This window comes from Lonchura striata, chromosome 1 (assembly GCF_046129695.1).
Source record: "Lonchura striata isolate bLonStr1 chromosome 1, bLonStr1.mat, whole genome shotgun sequence".
Lineage (NCBI taxonomy): Eukaryota > Metazoa > Chordata > Aves > Passeriformes > Estrildidae > Lonchura > Lonchura striata.
The window spans coordinates 130,007,540-130,026,858 of record NC_134603.1 but is presented as its reverse complement, the minus strand read 5'-3'; the positions used below and the strand labels follow the sequence as shown (position 1 = coordinate 130,026,858).

General features: G+C 35.6%; 1 protein-coding gene across 4 annotated transcripts in view; it reads left to right on the top strand.

Moving 5' to 3' along the window:
* PHF14 (PHD finger protein 14) overlaps positions 1-19,319 on the top strand; it is a 159,031-nt gene that overhangs the window by 84,354 nt on the left and 55,358 nt on the right. For 3 of the 4 annotated variants that reach the window (XM_021538345.3, XM_021538343.3, XM_077787788.1), the window contains exon 17: positions 18,445-18,562. In XM_021538345.3, the coding sequence (XP_021394020.1) occupies positions 18,445-18,562 (118 nt within the window). Of the gene's footprint in view, positions 1-8,274; positions 9,579-18,444; positions 18,563-19,319 lie in introns of those variants that run through there. The other variant, XM_021538347.2, reaches the window with a different exon arrangement.

Here is a 19,319-nt window from a genome sequence, read left to right as displayed (position 1 = left end):
ATCACCTGTCAGTCTTAAGAAAAGGGCCTCTAATATGAATAATACCATTGAATTTTAAGATGGCATCAAGGACACAAAATTTTACTATTTGTGCACAAGACTGACTATAAATCAGTTTCTGATGCCTCTTAGAGTGCACTATTGTATTACATGAGATACTGTCTGTAAGAGGGCTGGGAAGGACATTTTTTATTCCTTACAACTGATGGAAATCCGCTACTCACCCACACACTGGGCATCACAGGATTTTATTCAGCATCATGGCTTCCCATCCTGACCACAGGAATTGGCAATGCCTTCTAATACTAGAAATGAAAGTTTTTAGGATATTAAGAGCAAATTATCATAGCTTCTTATTTGTTTGTTCCCACAGAACTGAGACATAAGTACCTCTGGGCTCACTGCAGAATTCCTTGTACTAAAAAGGCATTTGCTGATATCCCCTCTAAACTTCCTAAGCTGCAGGTTGTGGCTTTGAGCCCTTGTCGTGAGAGCCCTCCCTCTCTCAACTAAGGAGAGTTTGGTAGCATTGAGCACCCCAAAATCAAAGAATCACAGAATATTCTGAGTTGGAAGGAACTCTCAAGGATCATCAGGTTCAATCCCAGTCCTTCACAGGACCATCTCCAAGAATCACACCAGGGGCCCAAGAGTATTGTGTACACTTCTTGAACTCTGCCAGGTTTGGTGCTGTGATCACTTCCTTGGGGAGCCTGTTCCAGTTCTCAACAACCCTCTGGGTGAAGAATGTTTTTATAACATGTAACTTTAATTTAAACCTCCCCTGACACAACAGCAGGCCTTGGGTTCTGTCATTAGTCACCAGAGAGAAGAGATCAAGATCAGTGCTTGCCCCTCCTCTTCCCTCACGAGGAAGTTGTAACTGCAATGAGGTCTCCCCTCAGTCTCCTCTTCTCCAGGCTGAGCAGATCGAGTGACCTCAGCCCCTCCTCACACAGCTTCCACTCCAGGCCCTTCACCATCTTCACTGGCTTCCTTTGGGCACTAATAGCTTAATGCCTTTCTTATCAATTGTGGCACCCAAAACTGCCCCCAGCACTCAAGGTGAGTGCAGAGCAGAACAGAACAATTCCCTCCCTCGCCTGGCTGGCAATGCTGTGCCTGATGTACCAGTTCTCTCCCCACTGGCTCCCTGGGGTACTTTGTTGCTGGACAGCATCTAGAGCTCAAGCTATTGCCTTCTGTCATTTGACTCCAGCTGGCTTTCAACCTATTCAGCCAGCTTTGTTTATAACTTGATAAAGAAAATGCTGTACTGGACTGATAGAAAAGCCTTATACTGGACACCTTTTGGTGTGTTGCAACCATTGCTCTTCCCTCTTTCACGGAGCATGTTATTCATCATTTCAAATATGAGCAACTCTACTCCCCTTATTAAATTTTTGCTGAGTGCTCTCAGTTACTTTCAGGTATTTGACAATCCCTCGTCCCAGTAGAGGGACAAGGCTGACCAATACATGACTTCCTAGGTACTGCTTACAATAGTTTTTTACTGTGTGTCTCACCTCTTTAAGATGGGCTCATCTTAGCATTTTTCAGTTTTCAGAGTCTGGCCTTGGCTGTAATGGTGTTTCTTAGATCTTACACAGGAGTCTGACTGTTGAGCGCATTTCGTCTTTTATCATTGTCCATGTAGGATTCTCCCCCTCGTGCTCAGAGGAGATCGAAGAGAATTCCTACATCTGACAGAGATAACAAACAGCTTTTTCAGTAACATTGAATAATTCCCATGAACTGGAATGTATCCAAATAGACTAGACCCTTACTTGCTGCTTTGCTGCTGTTTGCTGTCCTTCTCTATCCCATGTCACACTGGTAGGCATGGAGGTCTGAGGCCAAGTTTTCACCATGCTTGCTGATGCATTGAGCTCAAAGGCACATAGCCCCTTCTGCTTTATTTATCTGAGCTCTGAGTAAATTTCCTTTTAAAAATCATACCCCTTTCAGTAGGCAGCCATCCCTTTCATGACAACTTCCTGCAAGATTCAGCCTAGCAGTGCCTTTGACAAGCCAACATTTCCTCTTCCGTGATACAGCTTTTTGTGGTCTTCCTTATGGAGAAGTGATTTTAATCCATAGCAGTTGTAAGAGATTGTACTTACACCTCACTTTGATTTCTGGACTCAATGTTCCAAAAAGTCATGAAGTGCCATTAATATTTTCAATCTAATTTATAAATAAAGCTGGATCATAATTGATTTCTTAAGCATAGGAGCAGGTGCATCACAGGTTTTGACCTGGACTGTGATACACAGCAGCTTGATGAAGAGGTTCCCTTTGATCCTGTAGAGACTTCAAATGTCTCACAGTAGAACTGTTATAGTTTTAAGGTTTCTGGGAGTGGGAGTTTTGAGATGAAAAAACCCTTATAAATTTCTTTAAGAATAATTTGCTTTGAAAGGAGGGGAAATAAATGCCCATCTCCTAGCTCTGAATCTGTATTTTAGATTTATGCTTGGTAGAGCAGGAGAGCAAGAAACAACAATTCCTACTTTGGCTTGTTTTGTAGTGTTTGCGATAGTCATGCTTAGATTTTAACATACGGAAGTTGCACAGAAGGTTCTGAATGCTTCACGGGTGTCAAACTGTTGATAACTGATGGCTAACTTAAAGGCTTAGGTCTGTATTTTCACTGAAAACAGTATGAAAACTGTGCAGTCCAGTGACTTTGGTGTTGACTGTCCAGTGTTGAAACTGAAACAGTGAAGTGAAATTTAGATTTTTCTGACAGAATTCATCCATACCCACTGATTACCCGATAAATTACTTTGGCTCTACTAGTTAAAATGTTTCTCAAAGTATGGTCTATAAATAATAGCCATAATAAGCAAGTTCTGTATTTGAAGAAGGTTTAGATTTTTATTTCCAATAAATTATTAGATTGGTAAGATTAATGGTATGCTAGTATATTTATACAGTCTTAAAAAGGGGTACCCAGTTCTCACATTAACAGAAAAAGTTACAAGGAGTGACAGTACTCACAATACAAAGCTGTGTAATGTATAAAATGTACAAAATGTATAAAAATATGTTTTTATTGAGTTTATGCGTTTGAGTTTACTGATAGATGAAGTCATAATTACTTACTGGTTTTGGAACAAGTAATTTTACAAAGAAGATACTCTGTTTCAATTACTGTCAACAGAACTGAAGCCCTGGGTAGGCAAAGTGATTGGTACTGAGGGTCAGTTGTGTTTTCTCTGGAAGTGTTTCTGCAGGCATGTCTAGTGTGCATTCAGAGTTGCCTGAATGTTGCTGCTGCTACAGACACCCGAAAGTTCTTGAATTCTGGAAGTATATAGATCAGACATAAAAAGTGAAATTCAGCAGAACTATCATCTTCTGTGATACAAGGAGTTGGAAAGGCAGTGAAGGACTGGCAGCTGATCTTTAACTCCATTTTCATTCCTCATTAAATCATCAGAGGAAAGTTCACATTTATGTCTAATCTAGCAAGTTGCATGTTTTGTTAGTCAAGCATGTTTTGTGTGCACAGACAGCATAAGACTAAAGCTGGGTGAATAAAGGGCAACTTAGCTGACCTATTAGCTACATATTGCTGGCAATATTTAGTGCCACATCCTGATTCAGTTTCATTAGCATATGATGATTACATTAATGATGATTACGTTATTCATCAATACTCCTCTCAAAGCTTTGTAACTCCCTATATATGGAGGCTTTTTCCCGCCTAGGTTTTATGCAGTTTAAAATTAAATTATTAAGGTTCCTAATGTTGAAACTGGAAAACCATACTTGATTTAATATATAAGGTAACCATTTATTAATTATTATGCTTAGTGCATACCAAGCAGGGTTTTTTTTTCTTTTGAATGTAAATACTCAACTGAAAATACAATCTAATACAGTGTAGATAACATGATATTGTGCAGTTGGGATTGAGACTTATTTTGTACTGCCATATACCCTTGTGTTATACAAACCCTACCTCAATAATAAACTTAATGCTCTATGATCTGTTTTTCTACTTACATAATACATACGCTGTCACAAGACTCAGTTGAATCCATGGATTGGCATTCAGTTGAATGTATTTTTTCTTGCAGTGAGTACAGAGATTAAACTCAAAAATGGGCTCCTCATGCTCATTCAAAATAATAGCAGGAGGAAGGAAGAGTTTTGCTTTAAGTGGAAAGGAATAGTCACTCCTTGCAGTTTAAGCACTGAATCAGATAGAGACAGCTGCAGAGGCAAGATATGCATTGCAAAAACAGATCAATTGGAATCTGTCCCATCCAAACGAAATTACATCACTCAATAACCTTCCTTTCAAACCATTGAAGTCTTCTGGCCCAAATTTCTCTTGTCAAGTCACTGAGTTTTGCCAATGATTAAAGTATCTTGAAATTGCTTCGATAACATCAGGGACCTTGTTGTGACAAGGTCTGTAAATGCAGTCACTTAAAAGAGAAAGCTGGGTTTCATGTAGAGTATTGAGTGTATTGACTGTGTATTTTTCATGGGTTCTCAAAAGCTTGTGTTCACAAAGACAGTACAGAATGAAGGAAAATTACATATCCTATACAAAAGATTAAACAAAATATTGGTATCATATATGTGAAATGGTTTCAGTTTTCTTCTGAAGTAGTTTTAAAATGTGCTCTTGTTTTGAAGTGTGCATAGAAGTGCTCGGAGAACATAATTCTGTAAATCAAGATAGTCAACATGTTTATGCAGTGACCAGCTCTAAATGTTATTAATGTTACCATGTGACAGTTACTAAGACAAAACAGGGCTCTTCTGTTCCATTGGTACATCAGATGCTGTGATCTTTTGTCCTGCAGATAACTCTTTAACAGGCTAATCAGTGTGTATATGAGCAGATATAAATCTGTAACTGTTCAGGAAGCATTTAATAATATTTATAACTTGATCAATACTGAGAAAATGGAAGTAATTAGCGATGTCTAAAATCACTGCTCGTCATTGCTTTTGGGGTCTGGTTTGGGTTTTTTTTTCCCCTCTGAAGAGCTGCTTGGCACAGATTAATTTCTGAGATGAAGTAGACTGAATTTTAAAAATGCATATCACTTACCATCTTTGCCTCATGAAAGTTATTTGCAAATACCCCACATTCCTCTTTAGTCTTAGCAGGCTTAACCTGGTGGGAGAGTCCTAATTTTTCAGAATTGCTAAGGTACACTGAAGCAGCTTCTTGCCTTCAGACCCTTGAATATAAACTGATTTTACACTGTGGTTGAAAATGTATTTTTACTTGTGCTCACTTAGCAGCCAGAAACATTCCGCTTACAACAGCTATTTAACCTGATGAAGGCAAGTATTAAAATGGCTAAAAAAGAACCTGGGTCAAAACTGCTGACATAAGCATTAAGTTTGTCTGTGATTTACAATTTTCTGTTTCTGTTACACAAATGAAGAGTAAAAAGTATTGAAATAACTTGTGGGGTTTCTTGTCCTATAGTCTTTTTAAAAGGAAGTCTGCACACAGATCTTAGACACCTGCCCTCTACATAATGTTTAATTAACTGAGGAAAGAGATGATAACCCTGTGCGGTGAGGGAGCAGAGAAGTTGGTGTGTTTCTTCCTCTTTGTACCAAAATATGAAGGAAAGTGCTTTTATAATTACTTTTTTATCCTGGATTGAGGGAGGGCTGGGAGAGAACAACTCTTCTAAAGGACCAAATGCTTCCTGTTCAAAGCATCTATTGTGGCATTATCTGTGATGCTTTTTTCTTTCTTAATATTTATTGTATCTACTGGTAAGAGGGGAAAGGCTGTTCAGTTTTGTTCACTATCCTTATTTCAGATTTTTGTGCTAACTAAATCCTTTTCCTAAGTGAGGCTGTAAATACAAGTTCAGCTATTGCAGAAAACTCAGGGTACTTCAGTCAGTAGAAATTTGAATGGAGGTACAGGAATGGGAGCAGTTCTTTGGTTGAGGAAGGACTGGCAGATGGTGTGTAGGGGTGGAAGCAGAGCAGAAGGTGAGACTAGAGCAGGAGAAATGTCATCAGTGCAGGTGGTCTCAGGGCAGTAGTCAGTTATCAGACGAGTTTACTGTAGAATTACAATAATACAATTAACTACAACAATTGCAAGCTATTGTATTTATACAGTCATATTCCTTTGTCTTTTACCAATACTTCACTTCCTAGAACAACAAAAAAAAAAATCTTTCACTTGTTTAAGTAACGCCAGTAGCGATTCCTTAATTAATAATACTTCAAACATGAGTGGGGTGAAGATAACCCTAGAACGTGTAAAATAAATGATGTCAAGTTAAATTTTTAATAGAGTAAAAATGGAAAAATTATCCAACCATTTAAAAAATAATTTTCCCTTAATATATGAGTAAATATTCTAATATCCTTTAAAATTTCTTGATATGTCGTTACCAATAAAGATGTAATACAGAGAAATATTATCAGAATAACTAGTGCAGGTGTAGGTTACTTACACTTCCTGCTTGATGTCTGTGTTCTTGCAGCTTTACCTGAAGTGCTACCAAATAATAGGATCTTTTCTCAGTCGTTACAGGTTTCCTCTGAGAACCTTGTTTCTACTTAATTACTTTGATTTATGAGCGTATTAAAATTTAATTGATTATTTTAGTAGTTCAGCTGTGAAGCTGGTTTTATATATATAAACATGTTTACGTGGATAATTTTTTATATAAAAATAATTTATAAATAGAAATTTATATATAAGGGCAGTTATATGTAGATATAAATAGGTGTGTGTGTGTGTACACATATTAACATACTCATTCACTTATTTTGAGAAACCAAAATAAAACCCCTTGTATTTAAAGTATGGATTGCTGTATTCCTGCCCAAACCTTGCTAGCCCAGATGGGACAGCCTGTCACATTCTGATGACCTGACTGAAATGATACAGTTGTAGCTACTGACATTGTTCTGAGAGGGTAGAGGTGGCACGGAGACTTTCAGTTTATCTTGATTTTTTCTGATGCTACCCTTTAAGTTTCTGTATTTCAGTGTGCACCCATGTGCACAGGTTGTCAGAACAAAACTAGTTGCACTCAGTAAGGGAAGGGGATTGTAATGAGATGACTATGAATAATATTTCTATCTTACAGCTAAGCTTTTCTCCAGTTTTCTTAAAAAATTCAAAATTGCACTGTAGATTGCAGTTCAAGACACCCAATTTAAAATTTTAGTCATGTCTGAAGTAAGAGATAAAGTGAGAATTGGAAGTGGATATTCATATGGTACTTCTTGCTGTCCCTCTAATTCTGAGACTCAAAATCCTTATACTCAAAACTAAAATTCAGTTGCCAAGAATTTTTGTTTGAACATGTGGCAACAAGATAGCTCCTGTTCATCAGACTGTTATATTTTATCAAAGAATGACAGCAGTTTCCTTTTTATTTACAATTCTACTTAAATACATTTCAAATGAAAAAAAAAAAAAAAATCAACAACCACCAAATGTGGTTATGGAGACTTTTTGTCAGTCTTTTGTTCAAAATGTATCTGCTCAGCTTAAAGAAAGCATAGATGTTTGCCTGATTAAAATCTCACAGTGCTCTAAGATACATTAATTTGCTGTATGGCAAGTACTTTAAAGAATTTAAATTTTTAGAATCATCACTTTCAAATTGTATTGATTTCTTAAAAAGTGTTCTTGCAAAGTATGTGTGTCATGAGTGTCAAAAGACAGGAAGTACGGGTAGGAAAATAAAAAGATGTGAAGACTTTGGAATTACTGACTCAAAGACATTTTTTCAGAAGTGACCAAAGCCTTTTATGTACTGAACTATTACAATGCATTTTGAAAGAAACCCTCCCTTACTTAGTCCTTCCTAAAGGCTAGGATTTGTTTTCTTTCAAATGCTATTCTATAAAACATTTTTTAACATTATAACGTAGTACCCATGTTTGTGCTTGTAGCTGCATTTCTGTGGGTTGCAAATCTAAGTAAAATGCTAGCTTCACAATCAAGACTACTTGTATTAAATTTTTGCTTTCATGATTTGCAAAAAAGAAAATTATCTTCTCTGTCTTGTGGTGGTTTGCCTTTGTTCTTTGAGCTGTATTGAGAAAAAGTTATAAGGATGCTATACTTAACTCAGTTTAATGTTTTGACACTTAGAGACTCTTGAAAATTTGGTGTGGGTGTCTAAGTATTTGGATCTGAGTATACACATTAATTAAATTTAGTGTGATGTTAAAATGTTTCATAAGACAGAGGAGAGCTGCTATGATCTTTCAATGTTAATATTTTTTTCTTATCACTTTACTGTGTAGATACCCTTCATGAGACACAACTCTGCCACAACTCATCCTCGGAGGCAATCGTGGAAACCTTTTATAATAGGATTTTTAAATGTGGATAAAGCTCTCAATAGAATACCTAAAGTAAAGGAGAACAGCTACCTTGTCTCAACTATAAGCTTATTATGACAAAACATTGAGTTTGCTTGTCAGGCTTGGATAGAATGTAATTGATTGGTTTGTTATTTGGACTGACAAGGTAGTTAATTTGCCTGCATTTTTTTGCACTATTCAGGAACATTTTGTATATGCATCGTTGAAAAATCCCGGATAAATGTCTTGTCAGGATTGTCCTATTAAGTAATGTCTCTCTCCCCTGTGCTTCGTTGGCAAATGATGTTATACAATGCTTGGATTCATTGAAGAGTGACAGAAGCCTGTGGGACTTAAATATTGTGTGTTCCTCTATGGTGATACTGAAAGAAATAAGCAACGGTTTGCCATCTGCCTGCCACTCTACTTATTACAGTTTAATAAGAACATTTCTATATAGAACACTATGTTGTACATAGACCTTACTGTAAAAAGGATTGTTTCCTAAAAAAACCAATAAATGTTCAGTGATAATAAGACCTGTAAAACACTTGAGACTTACTATTCTGAAGGAATAGATTTGCCATGGAAAAATTGATTTTATGCTTATTAGTATGAATTAATTGTTTCTGACTCCAGACACTCAAGTGAACAGAATTATACCTATCCTTCTTTCTGATTTTTTTTTTTTTTTTAATAAGAAAAAATTGAGTATGTGCAGGCATTTGTTTCATTTGGCTTACTTCTCTGGCAGTGTTCAGGACAAGCTTATCTCCTTCCAATACAAACATGAAATTGTTTTGTAAGTTGGGGAAGGAATGAAGAATTGATCACACAGCGTGACAGCTGAGATCTTCGTCTCCGTCCGTATATATCCTGGTAGATGCACACATAGTATTTTGATCTTCAAATGGTACAGATCCAGTTCTTAAATCTACAGTATCAGAGTGTTGACATCTTCATCGTTTTCATCTTGAACTTGCTCGGAAAAATTCTGCTCATATGCAATCACACTTGTAACTTTATGACCTATAATCCTTGAATTTCTTAAGATATGGTGGGTTTTGTCATCTATAAAGGCACGTTTCCATTTGAAAGTATTTTTTAAACTTAAAAAAGAAATTAAATGCTGTAATAAGTAATAGGAGAATATCCAAATTTATGTGTACTTATCTACAAGTCATATCTTACCAGGGCATTTCATGTTTGAATATTATATTGAATAAAATTAACCTGATGTCTAACACGTCGTTTCATTTTAAAAAGGGGGTGGGAGAATCTCAGAGTTAAGATTTTTGTTGGAACTATCAGAAATGCTTCTTATTCTGTCTTGGCAAATACACACAGAGATGCATAAAAATAAAGAGATTTGCACCAGGAAGTAGATGCTAATGCAGGAATTTGATCCTTAAGGATCCGTGAATCCTTTCTAGAAAGAAAAGCCCCAAGTTTAATGACCACTTGTGCAGTATTCTGAAAGTAAAAGGTTGTGTCCACATGTTGTGTAAGCAAGGAGGGGAAAAATGTTTGCCCATACATCATGCTGAGTTTATGAAAAAAAAAAGAAAAAGTAATGTTTTCTGTGATTTACGATAATTTATTAAACAAAAGCAATCTAGGTATTGTGGATAGGAGAGAATGATAAATGTGGGTTATCTTGGCTTTAGTAGGATATTCAAAATACTTCTGTGTGTGATATTCCTTTAAATGAGTTAGAGGTTCTGTTGATTAAGCTGCAATAAAATATGTAGCTGATCAGGAAAGTAAAACAGCTACCATGGACTCACTGTCAAATGATACTCAGCTCACTGGGTTCCAGTCAAGCTCTCCTGGATTCAGTATTACAATATTTCTGTTAATTTTTGCTTTAGGATATTAGGTACTGAAATAAAGTGTTTGGTTACATTTGCAGGTGATGACAGTAAGATGTGAGGAAGTACGGTGTTAGAATCTAAAAAAAAAAATTTAGGAAAGTATTCTGAAAAGCACTCAGTGCAGAAAGGAAACAGCAAGTCACTGTTGATTGGTTGATTATTATATCAAGATTGACTTCAGAAAAAAAAATTGTGGCGGACTCTGAATCACAGATCACAGAACATTGATCAAACTGATCAAACCTGATATAGACAGAGAGAGGTGTTGGATTTAATGCATTGAAGTACTCCTGAATATTCAGAAGACCAATATCTCACCATTTGAAAAGTCTCAGCCAGCATATCCTGTCCATTTTGGTAAACAGAGAAGGTCCAAAGCGAACTGAACTGGATGATAAGAAGACCACAGGAGACATGAATAAAAATAGCTTAAAATAGTAATATTTCTTTAATTTAGCGAAGGTGGGAAATCTATTTAAAAAGCCTAAATTAATATAAAAATTACAAAGAATTAAGTTGCTACAAAGAAGGGGGAAAAAAAGTTCTTCAAAGTTGATCAGAACAAAAATAAGTTTAATTGTATCAAAATGATTTAGCCAATAGAAAGAGTTTTTTCTAATAATAAGAATACTTGTACTAGAGATGTTTGTTAGGGAATGTCTGTAATCTCTGCTATTGGAGGATTTTAAGGACAGACTAGTGTGTATTAAATACTGTTTCAAGTGTTGTTAATATTTTCCTGGGCATGCTTGAAAACCCAAGTTGAATTCCTGCTTTATTTTTTATATTTTTCTCCAGTAAAACTTCCGTGTAGAATTTTGTTCTGTCTCCCTCTCTCCCTTTCTCTCTCTCTCTCTCTAGATATATATATCATTAGGTTGAAAGCCAGATGCTAACACTTGATGTTTCACCTTTTGAAAGATGTTTGATGGCAATATTCAAAACTATAATGGAGTTTCCTAGTAGTTCATAAACAGTACACCATTCAGTAGAGTTAATAGTCTGAAGACCTGAGAGTGGCACTAAGATGCAATAGTGTATTAGTAGAATATAAAAAATGCAGCATTTGGTAATAGCTTCTTAAATTTTACACATTTCGGTTTGCCAAAGGACTTTTTCAGTGTCTGTAATTGGTGTAGGATTATTTTAATGCATTGTCTATTTATTGTCTTTGAGTCATTGTCTTCATAGAAAATCTTAGTTTAAACAGTAAGACACTGGAAATACAAGTCCTATACAGTAGCTGTATATTAACAAAAGCAGACACATCTGAAGTAGTGTTCATATCATTATATTCCACTTGTATGTGTGGGCCATTAATGAATTTTGCAACCTAATGTCACGAAGCCATGTGTTCAGTAGTTTTGCAGTACTGAGAGAGAGAAAAGTTAATTTCTTGCTGAAAGAAAGCTGTTCATATACAGGTATAGTAAATAAAGTTTCTTTTCAGCATTCTTAGAATCCATTTTGTACATGCAAACTTAAGTTTAATAAACCAAATTATTTGTAGACCGTTCAGAAAAAATCTTACATAAGAATGATATACAATGATAGCCCTTTCAGATTCTTCCTTACCCATGAAGAATCAGTGTTAGGTTTTTTGCTTTAAGGGGGTGTTTGATTTGCTATTAAAATAATGATTTTAATCAGTTAAATTAGTTAGGTGGTAGTTTTGGGTTTAACATAATAAATATAGCTACACAGATGTGTGCCAGATTAATGCTTGTTTTCTTTTGCCATTTTGTGGTATAATTGATATGTGCTCTTTATTTGAATTAATACCCTTGAGATTGGACAGAAATTTAAGTAAACAGGAGATCGACAACTTCCCATAATCAAAAGCACTTAGGCACCTTATCATGAAACTACTCCTAGCTGAAGATGAGTAAGCTCATTGTGCTCTGTCAGGCTGTGTCCATCTTGCCATATATGGTCTTCATCAGCAATAGGTAGATATAAAAACTAAAATGCAGTAATCATCCCTTATCTGGTATAATCTCTCACCTTTCAGCAACAGCCATGGCCTCTCTCTTCCAGGCATAACAGAAGACAGTGATAGTCTACTCTCTGTCATCTCCCATTATAAACTATATAAATAAGAGATCTCTGTATACTTGCATTGTACCTGGTGTAATAGAAATTACAAAATTACTTTATTACTTAGTGTAACACCATGGCATTATCCTTCCCAGAAAAGATTACTTCATTTACCTAAATCAAAATTAGGAAAATTGTGAAAATATTAGAATCCAGAAAAATGTAGGTTGCAGAAGTCTCAGAAGGACATCTGTTACAGCCACCCACTCAGTGCAGGAATGACTGCAAAGTTAGAGCTAACTTTGAAATTGGGTGAAGTTCCTTATAGGGTGAACTTTTAGCATCTGTGAAGATAGCGAGCCTTTCAGTGTATGAAGAGGTATACTTGGGCTGTATCCTGGTTTTCTAATCAACAATTTATGCATATGCAGTCACATAAGAACTTTAGTGCAGAGATGTGTCACACTCCTGGTGGTAAAGTCACCTGAAGCTTGACTGGTCCATGTGAGAAGACTTCTTAAAGCTGTTCTGTAGACTAGATGACCACCAATATTTAGTTGTTAGGTCATTTATAGGCAAGGGAAAAAATATAGCAATCAGGAAGATGAGAACCAACTTCTTCCATTTTATACCTAATAGGGTTTTATTATTTTGTCAATTTTTTGTCTAAGGACAAAGGAATTGATAAGAATATAGATCTTATATTTCGGAAAATACAGTACTGCATCACTTCTGGTTTGTGTTTGACGGTGACATACCACAGCAAAATGAAAGTAATTTGTTTTGGAATTAATTGGGCAGAATTGTAGAGTTTTGGTGTAGAACGGTAGGGTAAGATACAAAGTCATACCTTTGCTTATTTTCACTTCGTTCCAAGAAATGTCAGAAGAAAAAGATGAGTGTTATCCACATATTCTGTAAAGAAAACATGCTACAGTTCTGGGCTCCTCACTCAGTAACCAGAATAAATGTACTTTTTGGACAGCATTAATAACAGTGCACTAAATAGAGAACTATACATTTATTTCACCATTAGATCTTGAATTTTACTGTTTAAGTAAGGGCACAGGAAAGTGCCTTCTTAGATGTGACATGCAAAGTTGCTGCTGCAACCCAATACACTGTTCATTCCTGTCATGCAGAATTTATCACTCCTGTGGTCTGGTTGCAGTAGAGTGTCACAGGAGCACTCCTCAGCTGCTCCAGGCTGAAGTAATTAATTTTGTTTCTAGAGTTTGAATTCACTTGAGCTACATTGATTTACTCTGTTTTTTTGGGAATGCTTATGTTCTCCTTTCTCTTGTATATCACACAGCTGCTAATAAGAAACCAAGTGTTGACAGTAACTTTAATGGTCATGGCTGGTTTTAAGTTGCTCATCTGAAATCAAGAATGTGCTGCAATTTAAAATGAACCCCAAGTCATGTCTCTTGTCTGTTTGCAGTTCCAGAGTGGCTCAGCACTTGGACACTGAGGGATTAAAAGGGAGAGAGATCAGTGTCTGAGAAGAAACCTCTGTTCCTCAGATGTCTCTTCCTAAGGTGCTAAGAGCCTTTAGTCAGAAATGGGGTCCAAAACAAGCCAGGAAAGGATGAGGTTTATCAGTAGTTAAATCTATGCAGGTGCTGGAGTAGCCATTGTGTTATATGCCTTCAGCAAGTGGGTGTGTGTACACGCATCCCTCTGCAGTTCCCTTTGAGTTTAAAATTCTGGATTAGCTTCCTTCTAATTTTTTTCTGACTAATTCTGAGTTTGTCAGAGTAAGGTTTATATGACAAATTCTCTACTTTTAATGGTGAGATTTGTATCAGTGTTTTATATCTTTTTTTTTTTTCCATTAAAGTAAATGTTTCCATGCTGTTGTGACAAATCAGGAGCAGTATATTTATCTTGCAATTTTGTATTTTGTTCACCATGGTACCTTTTGGCACGACACTGCAGGCGGTGTGCAATGATGCGTACATAAGTGAGATTTTTCTGTAGTCTCTGAAGCATATTTGGAAAGTTGTATTTAAAGATTAGCTTATTAATGTTGTGTTTCAGGGACATGTAGGTAATTACTTTTACAGCTATAGATGGGTGATGCTGTCTTGTGAATGCAAAATAGGTTTCTTCGCTCTGGCTGAATCAGCTCTTTGTGGTTTTCAATGATATTAACCAGTGACTTACAAATGTGCCAGTGATGGGCGGGTTTTGCATTCACTCCTCTGTAAAAGCACAGGTCTTTATCCCCAGTGCTTGCAGGAAGACTTCTGCAGGCCAACTGATAAGATTCCCTCCTGTGCAGGTAGATGCAATGTAATGAAATTGGATGTGTGTGCTGAGCTTTGTAAATAAAATGAGATTGACCCCAGCCATTATCTCATTTATCTCATTTACATTGTAAAATCAGTATCTGCACTATTGATTAGAGCATAATTAGTTAATTATGAACACGATAGGGCTTGAGCACAGCCAGCTGTACTGCTAAAAAAACTAATAAAAACAATCCAAGGACAAGAGCAGATGGAGATCACTCTATTAAAGAACAAAGTAAAAGTATTTCAGGTATGGAAATGCCCAATCAAGCTTTCTTGTGGTGAAGATGTAGCTGGCCATTTTATACTTCTATAAGTAAAAAATGTTTGGGGGTTTTTTAACTTTTTTATCATAACTACTTCAGAATTCACCTTTCTTCTTCACACTCCATTTTCTCCATATTTAATGGGCATGTATCTATCCTCATTAATTGCCAGAATGAGGAACACAGTGATTTTTAATTTTGATGCATAAAGTAATTTCAGACTTGTTATAACAGTGACAGTAAGCAATCACCTGTCAGCAAGAGGTAATTTAGGAGGTTAGGTTAGCTTGTCTGTGTGAGCTCTGCTTTTATTTCCACAAAGTTTTCCGTACAGCAGTTAATGAGGGTGCTGAAGATGGCCCACCACTTAATGGCTTTTGTAAATCATTTTGCTTCACCACAAAAATATCCACAGTTATCCACAAATAGCAGGAAGATAAGATACTTGCTAGTTTAAGTTTGAACATCTGACCTTGAATGCACAAGCGTAAAAATTTCAACAGCCTCTAATATGGAGGAAGTGGCTTCTTTCCCTTGGCCCCCTCCCCATCCCAACAGTTTTGTTTGTGCTATTAAGCCATCTTCAGGATGGGAGCAGATGATACTTGTAAATTATGGTGCCACATGACTCCTTTGCTCTGTAAGTGCCTGGAATGTGATGGGTCTGTGAGTGCATTTACTGACAGGCGGTGAGACTGGCAGCATGACATCTTTTGTGACCCAGCAATTTCATTCTCTAAGTCAAAAATATGCTGTATTTTGCTTCGCTTCCTCATTTTCTGAATGTGACAGCGGGATTTCTGTCATTTTTATGTTGCTAGACAAAAGAACACAGCTAATGGTATACACTTGAGGGATTAATCTTGTTTTATTAGTGCCATTTTAACTTAGGTGCAATGTTTGCTTTTGGAATTAGGAATTAAGAATGCCGTTTTTTTTCACTGTGATGTGGGTAAGCATCACATTTTGTCCCCAGTCAGTTTCAGCAATGATTGCCAGACAGCTAGAGCATCATCTTTAACCAAAGTACAGTGGTATTCATCCATTTTCCTAGCATCATGCTCTGGGAACTTCCGAATCAGTGAATTTGTGTTTTCCAGTATAGAATTCATATTCCAGTAGAAAGCAGTAGGAAGCAAACATTTAAAAATATTTGGCATACTTACTCTTTTATCACCATGCAGCTTTTTGTATTTTGATATCGGAAAATACACTTGCATTTCCTCAGCTGTGCAGATGAGGATAGAAGTTATTAGTATCTGAAATCTTTCATATGGATATTCTAGGAAAATGCAAATTTTCTTCTGCCAAACTAAACACTCTGAAGTGATAAAAATTGATGACAATAAATATTAAAAACATTGCGCTTTAGAATGGTGCCTCGAGATCCATATTTAATTTCACAATGTCGTGGTTATTTCAACCCTGCTTTACAAACTCCCTCAGTGTACTCTGAGGAAACATGGCTGAAAGTGCACTCAGGACATACCACATTCTAGATGAAAAATGGTAAAAATATAAGAGATGGCAAAGTGTAATTTTATAGAGGAAACATTTTCTTTTGAATATAGAAACATATAAAGCAATTATGTAATAATAATAATAAAAAAGAAAATCTAAACAGATGCTTTTAAATAATATATAGATTTTAGGATTAAACTCTGAAAATACTCTAAGTCAGTCAGAATAGTATGTTTATTTTCAGTTACTTAAAAGGATCCTTAAGTTTACATGAAGGGAGTTCTGATAAGCACTGCTCAAGTACAAGCCCTTATATCCATAAGATTCCAGATGCTGAAATAGGTTAGTAAAAATATACTCCTTTACAGATGAGAACATTGAGGCTCAGAGGAGGCTTCATTCTTTGCTGAAGGTCACATACACTGTTGGGATTTAAGAGTGTGACCTATCCCATCTCCCATTCTCAACCTTTTTATTATTTTAATACAGCTTTCACAAGAAATAAAACTACATGTATTCCTGATTTTAAGTAATATATTTCAGCATTAAAACTCTCCTGTCTTCAAAAACTGAGGGTGGTTTTCTATTTTTAGTGTTTGCTTTTTGCTGGAGTTAGATTGAGTCTCTGCTAAGCAATCCTAAGGATATATATTGCAATATAGTATATCTTATTTTCAAAAAAGTACCAAAACTATGTCAGTCCAGAGCTGAATCTTGTGGCTAGTCAGATTATTGTTTTAAATTTCTATTTAGCAGGAAACAGCCAGTGCTTGTGTGTTACCTGTGACTGCTATCAAGTGCAGCCTTGGCAGTGAGGATTAAATAAAAATTTAGGGAATAAAAAGTATTCATTGAAGTTAAGCAGTGATAATTGAAAACAGTTATTTGTTTTTATTGGGAGACTAATCCTTGGAGAAGTCACATGAACATTTTGTTCTATTAATGCAGCAGTATGTGCTGTTGGTTGAATCCTCTTTCTGCGATGCACTGTCTGTTCTGTCGATAAATGATATCCCTCTGTCTTTGATCTGATGGTGCCTGTGCCATGCTATTACTGCAATTTTTGAACCTTTTTGTGTTTGCACATACTGTAGAGGAAAAATTGAGTGGCCAGGAAAGAGGAGAAAGGCGGGGGGGGGGTGGGTGGTGGTGTTTCTTTAAACATTTTGATTTTTAAACATATACTCTTTGCCGTTTTTCATTTATTTATATTGGCTTTAATTCAGAGTTTAGGACTGTTTAATGAAGAGACTGTTGCAAAGTAAATTTGAAAAAAGCTTTCCTTTTCATACAAAGGAATACAGGGGGATATGCAAATAAAGAGAAGTTCAGTAGGGTATATGAAAGCATCTATAATTTGCTTTGAAAAAATCTCTCATTTTGAGCCTATTATTATTATGATTTAAAAATCCCTTCATGAAACACTTGTTCTACTGTAGCATTTTTTCTATTAGTGGTAGGTTAAAAGTAGGTTAACAATAGCTATGCTGTATGTTTTGAGCTTTTTGTGTAGCCACGCATAATGAAAAACACTAATGAAAGGTTTATTAAAGAACATAAATATGTTGTGTGTACACAAAGCGCTTTTATAAGTGAAAGATCTCAGTGAAATCCTTGTAAATTAATGCCCTTTCTATAAAATTCAGTGTGAATGAGAAAATACTTTTGTGCATTTGTTTATCAACCACATCGTCCTGGTGTTAAAAATGTAATTCATAGCTGTAAATTATATTTGAGTTATTTAGCATGTGGGTGAATTTTTCACAAAGCATTTCTTAAAAAACTACACATGCAAAACAGTGTCTTAAAACTATAAAAAATAAATACTGTCACATTATAAAAAAGTTAAAATTTCTGAAAAAAACGGGCAGTGAATGACACTGAAAGTATCCAAAAATTTAAGCAATTTTTTTCATTAATTTGCAAGTCTTTGAAATGTTGTCATTTATATAACATGATGACAAAGGTGATAGATGAGTATCTGCATCAGGATATTCCAGATTAAGCAGAACCTACTTGAAGTGGCTGTTTAAAATTACCCCTGATAGAAAATATATTTTCTTTATTATGATAATGGATCAGGAAATCTTCTGCTGAGACTTGCAGGGAAGCTCAGTCTAAAATAGTAGAGAAGTACCATTTAATAAAAATATGTATTTTGTTTTTCTCTTGCAGGTGTGATGAATGCAGGCTTTGCTACCATTTTGGCTGTCTAGACCCTCCCTTGAAAAAGTCTCCTAAACAGACTGGCTATGGATGGATTTGTCAGGAATGTGACTCAACATCCTCCAAAGTAAGTTAATGCACCCTAAAAATAGTTCAAATATTCTGGTTTCCAGGGTTTTACTTAGTGTCTAAAGCTTTTTATTAAATGCTGTACAGATGTTTGCTCTGGTAGAAGATCATAAAATAAAGATTTCTGATTCTCTTCAGATCAGTATTAAAAAACCCAGAGTGTATGCAAAGTGGAAATAGTCTTAATCAGTAAAGAAATCTTTAATATCCTAGTTAAATGCTTGTTTTTGACATGATCTCTGTGAGAAAGGTGTGAGTACAGATACTATATCAGTGTTGGTAATATTGACAAGAAAAAGTATTTCAGGAGTACTGCAGAATACAAACTTCTAAGGACAGAGAAAATGCATGTGTTCTCTAAACAAAGGAAGGTGATTTGAATTACTAAACCTTTTTCTTTCACTGAAAATTCATATGAAGGTTATCAATACCTTATATCGACTGACAAGCCTTGTTCAAATATAGCATAAAACTAGATTTTTGACATGGATTAGCTCTTTAATAATACTGAAAGCAATAGTATTCTTTTATAGTGCTGATTTTTCAAAAAATAAAGATTTTGATTCTTTGTTTGTCTGCACAGAAGCTTCTTTAGCACTGGCATTCTTTTCTGTCATCACCATAACCTCTGAAGAGATATTTTCCAATTTATTTCATAAGTGTATTTATACATCTTGTAAGTGTATAAATGCATCTGATACCTCAGTGTAAAAATAAAAGAGTATTCTAAAAGTCTTCAAGATTTTTCATCTTAC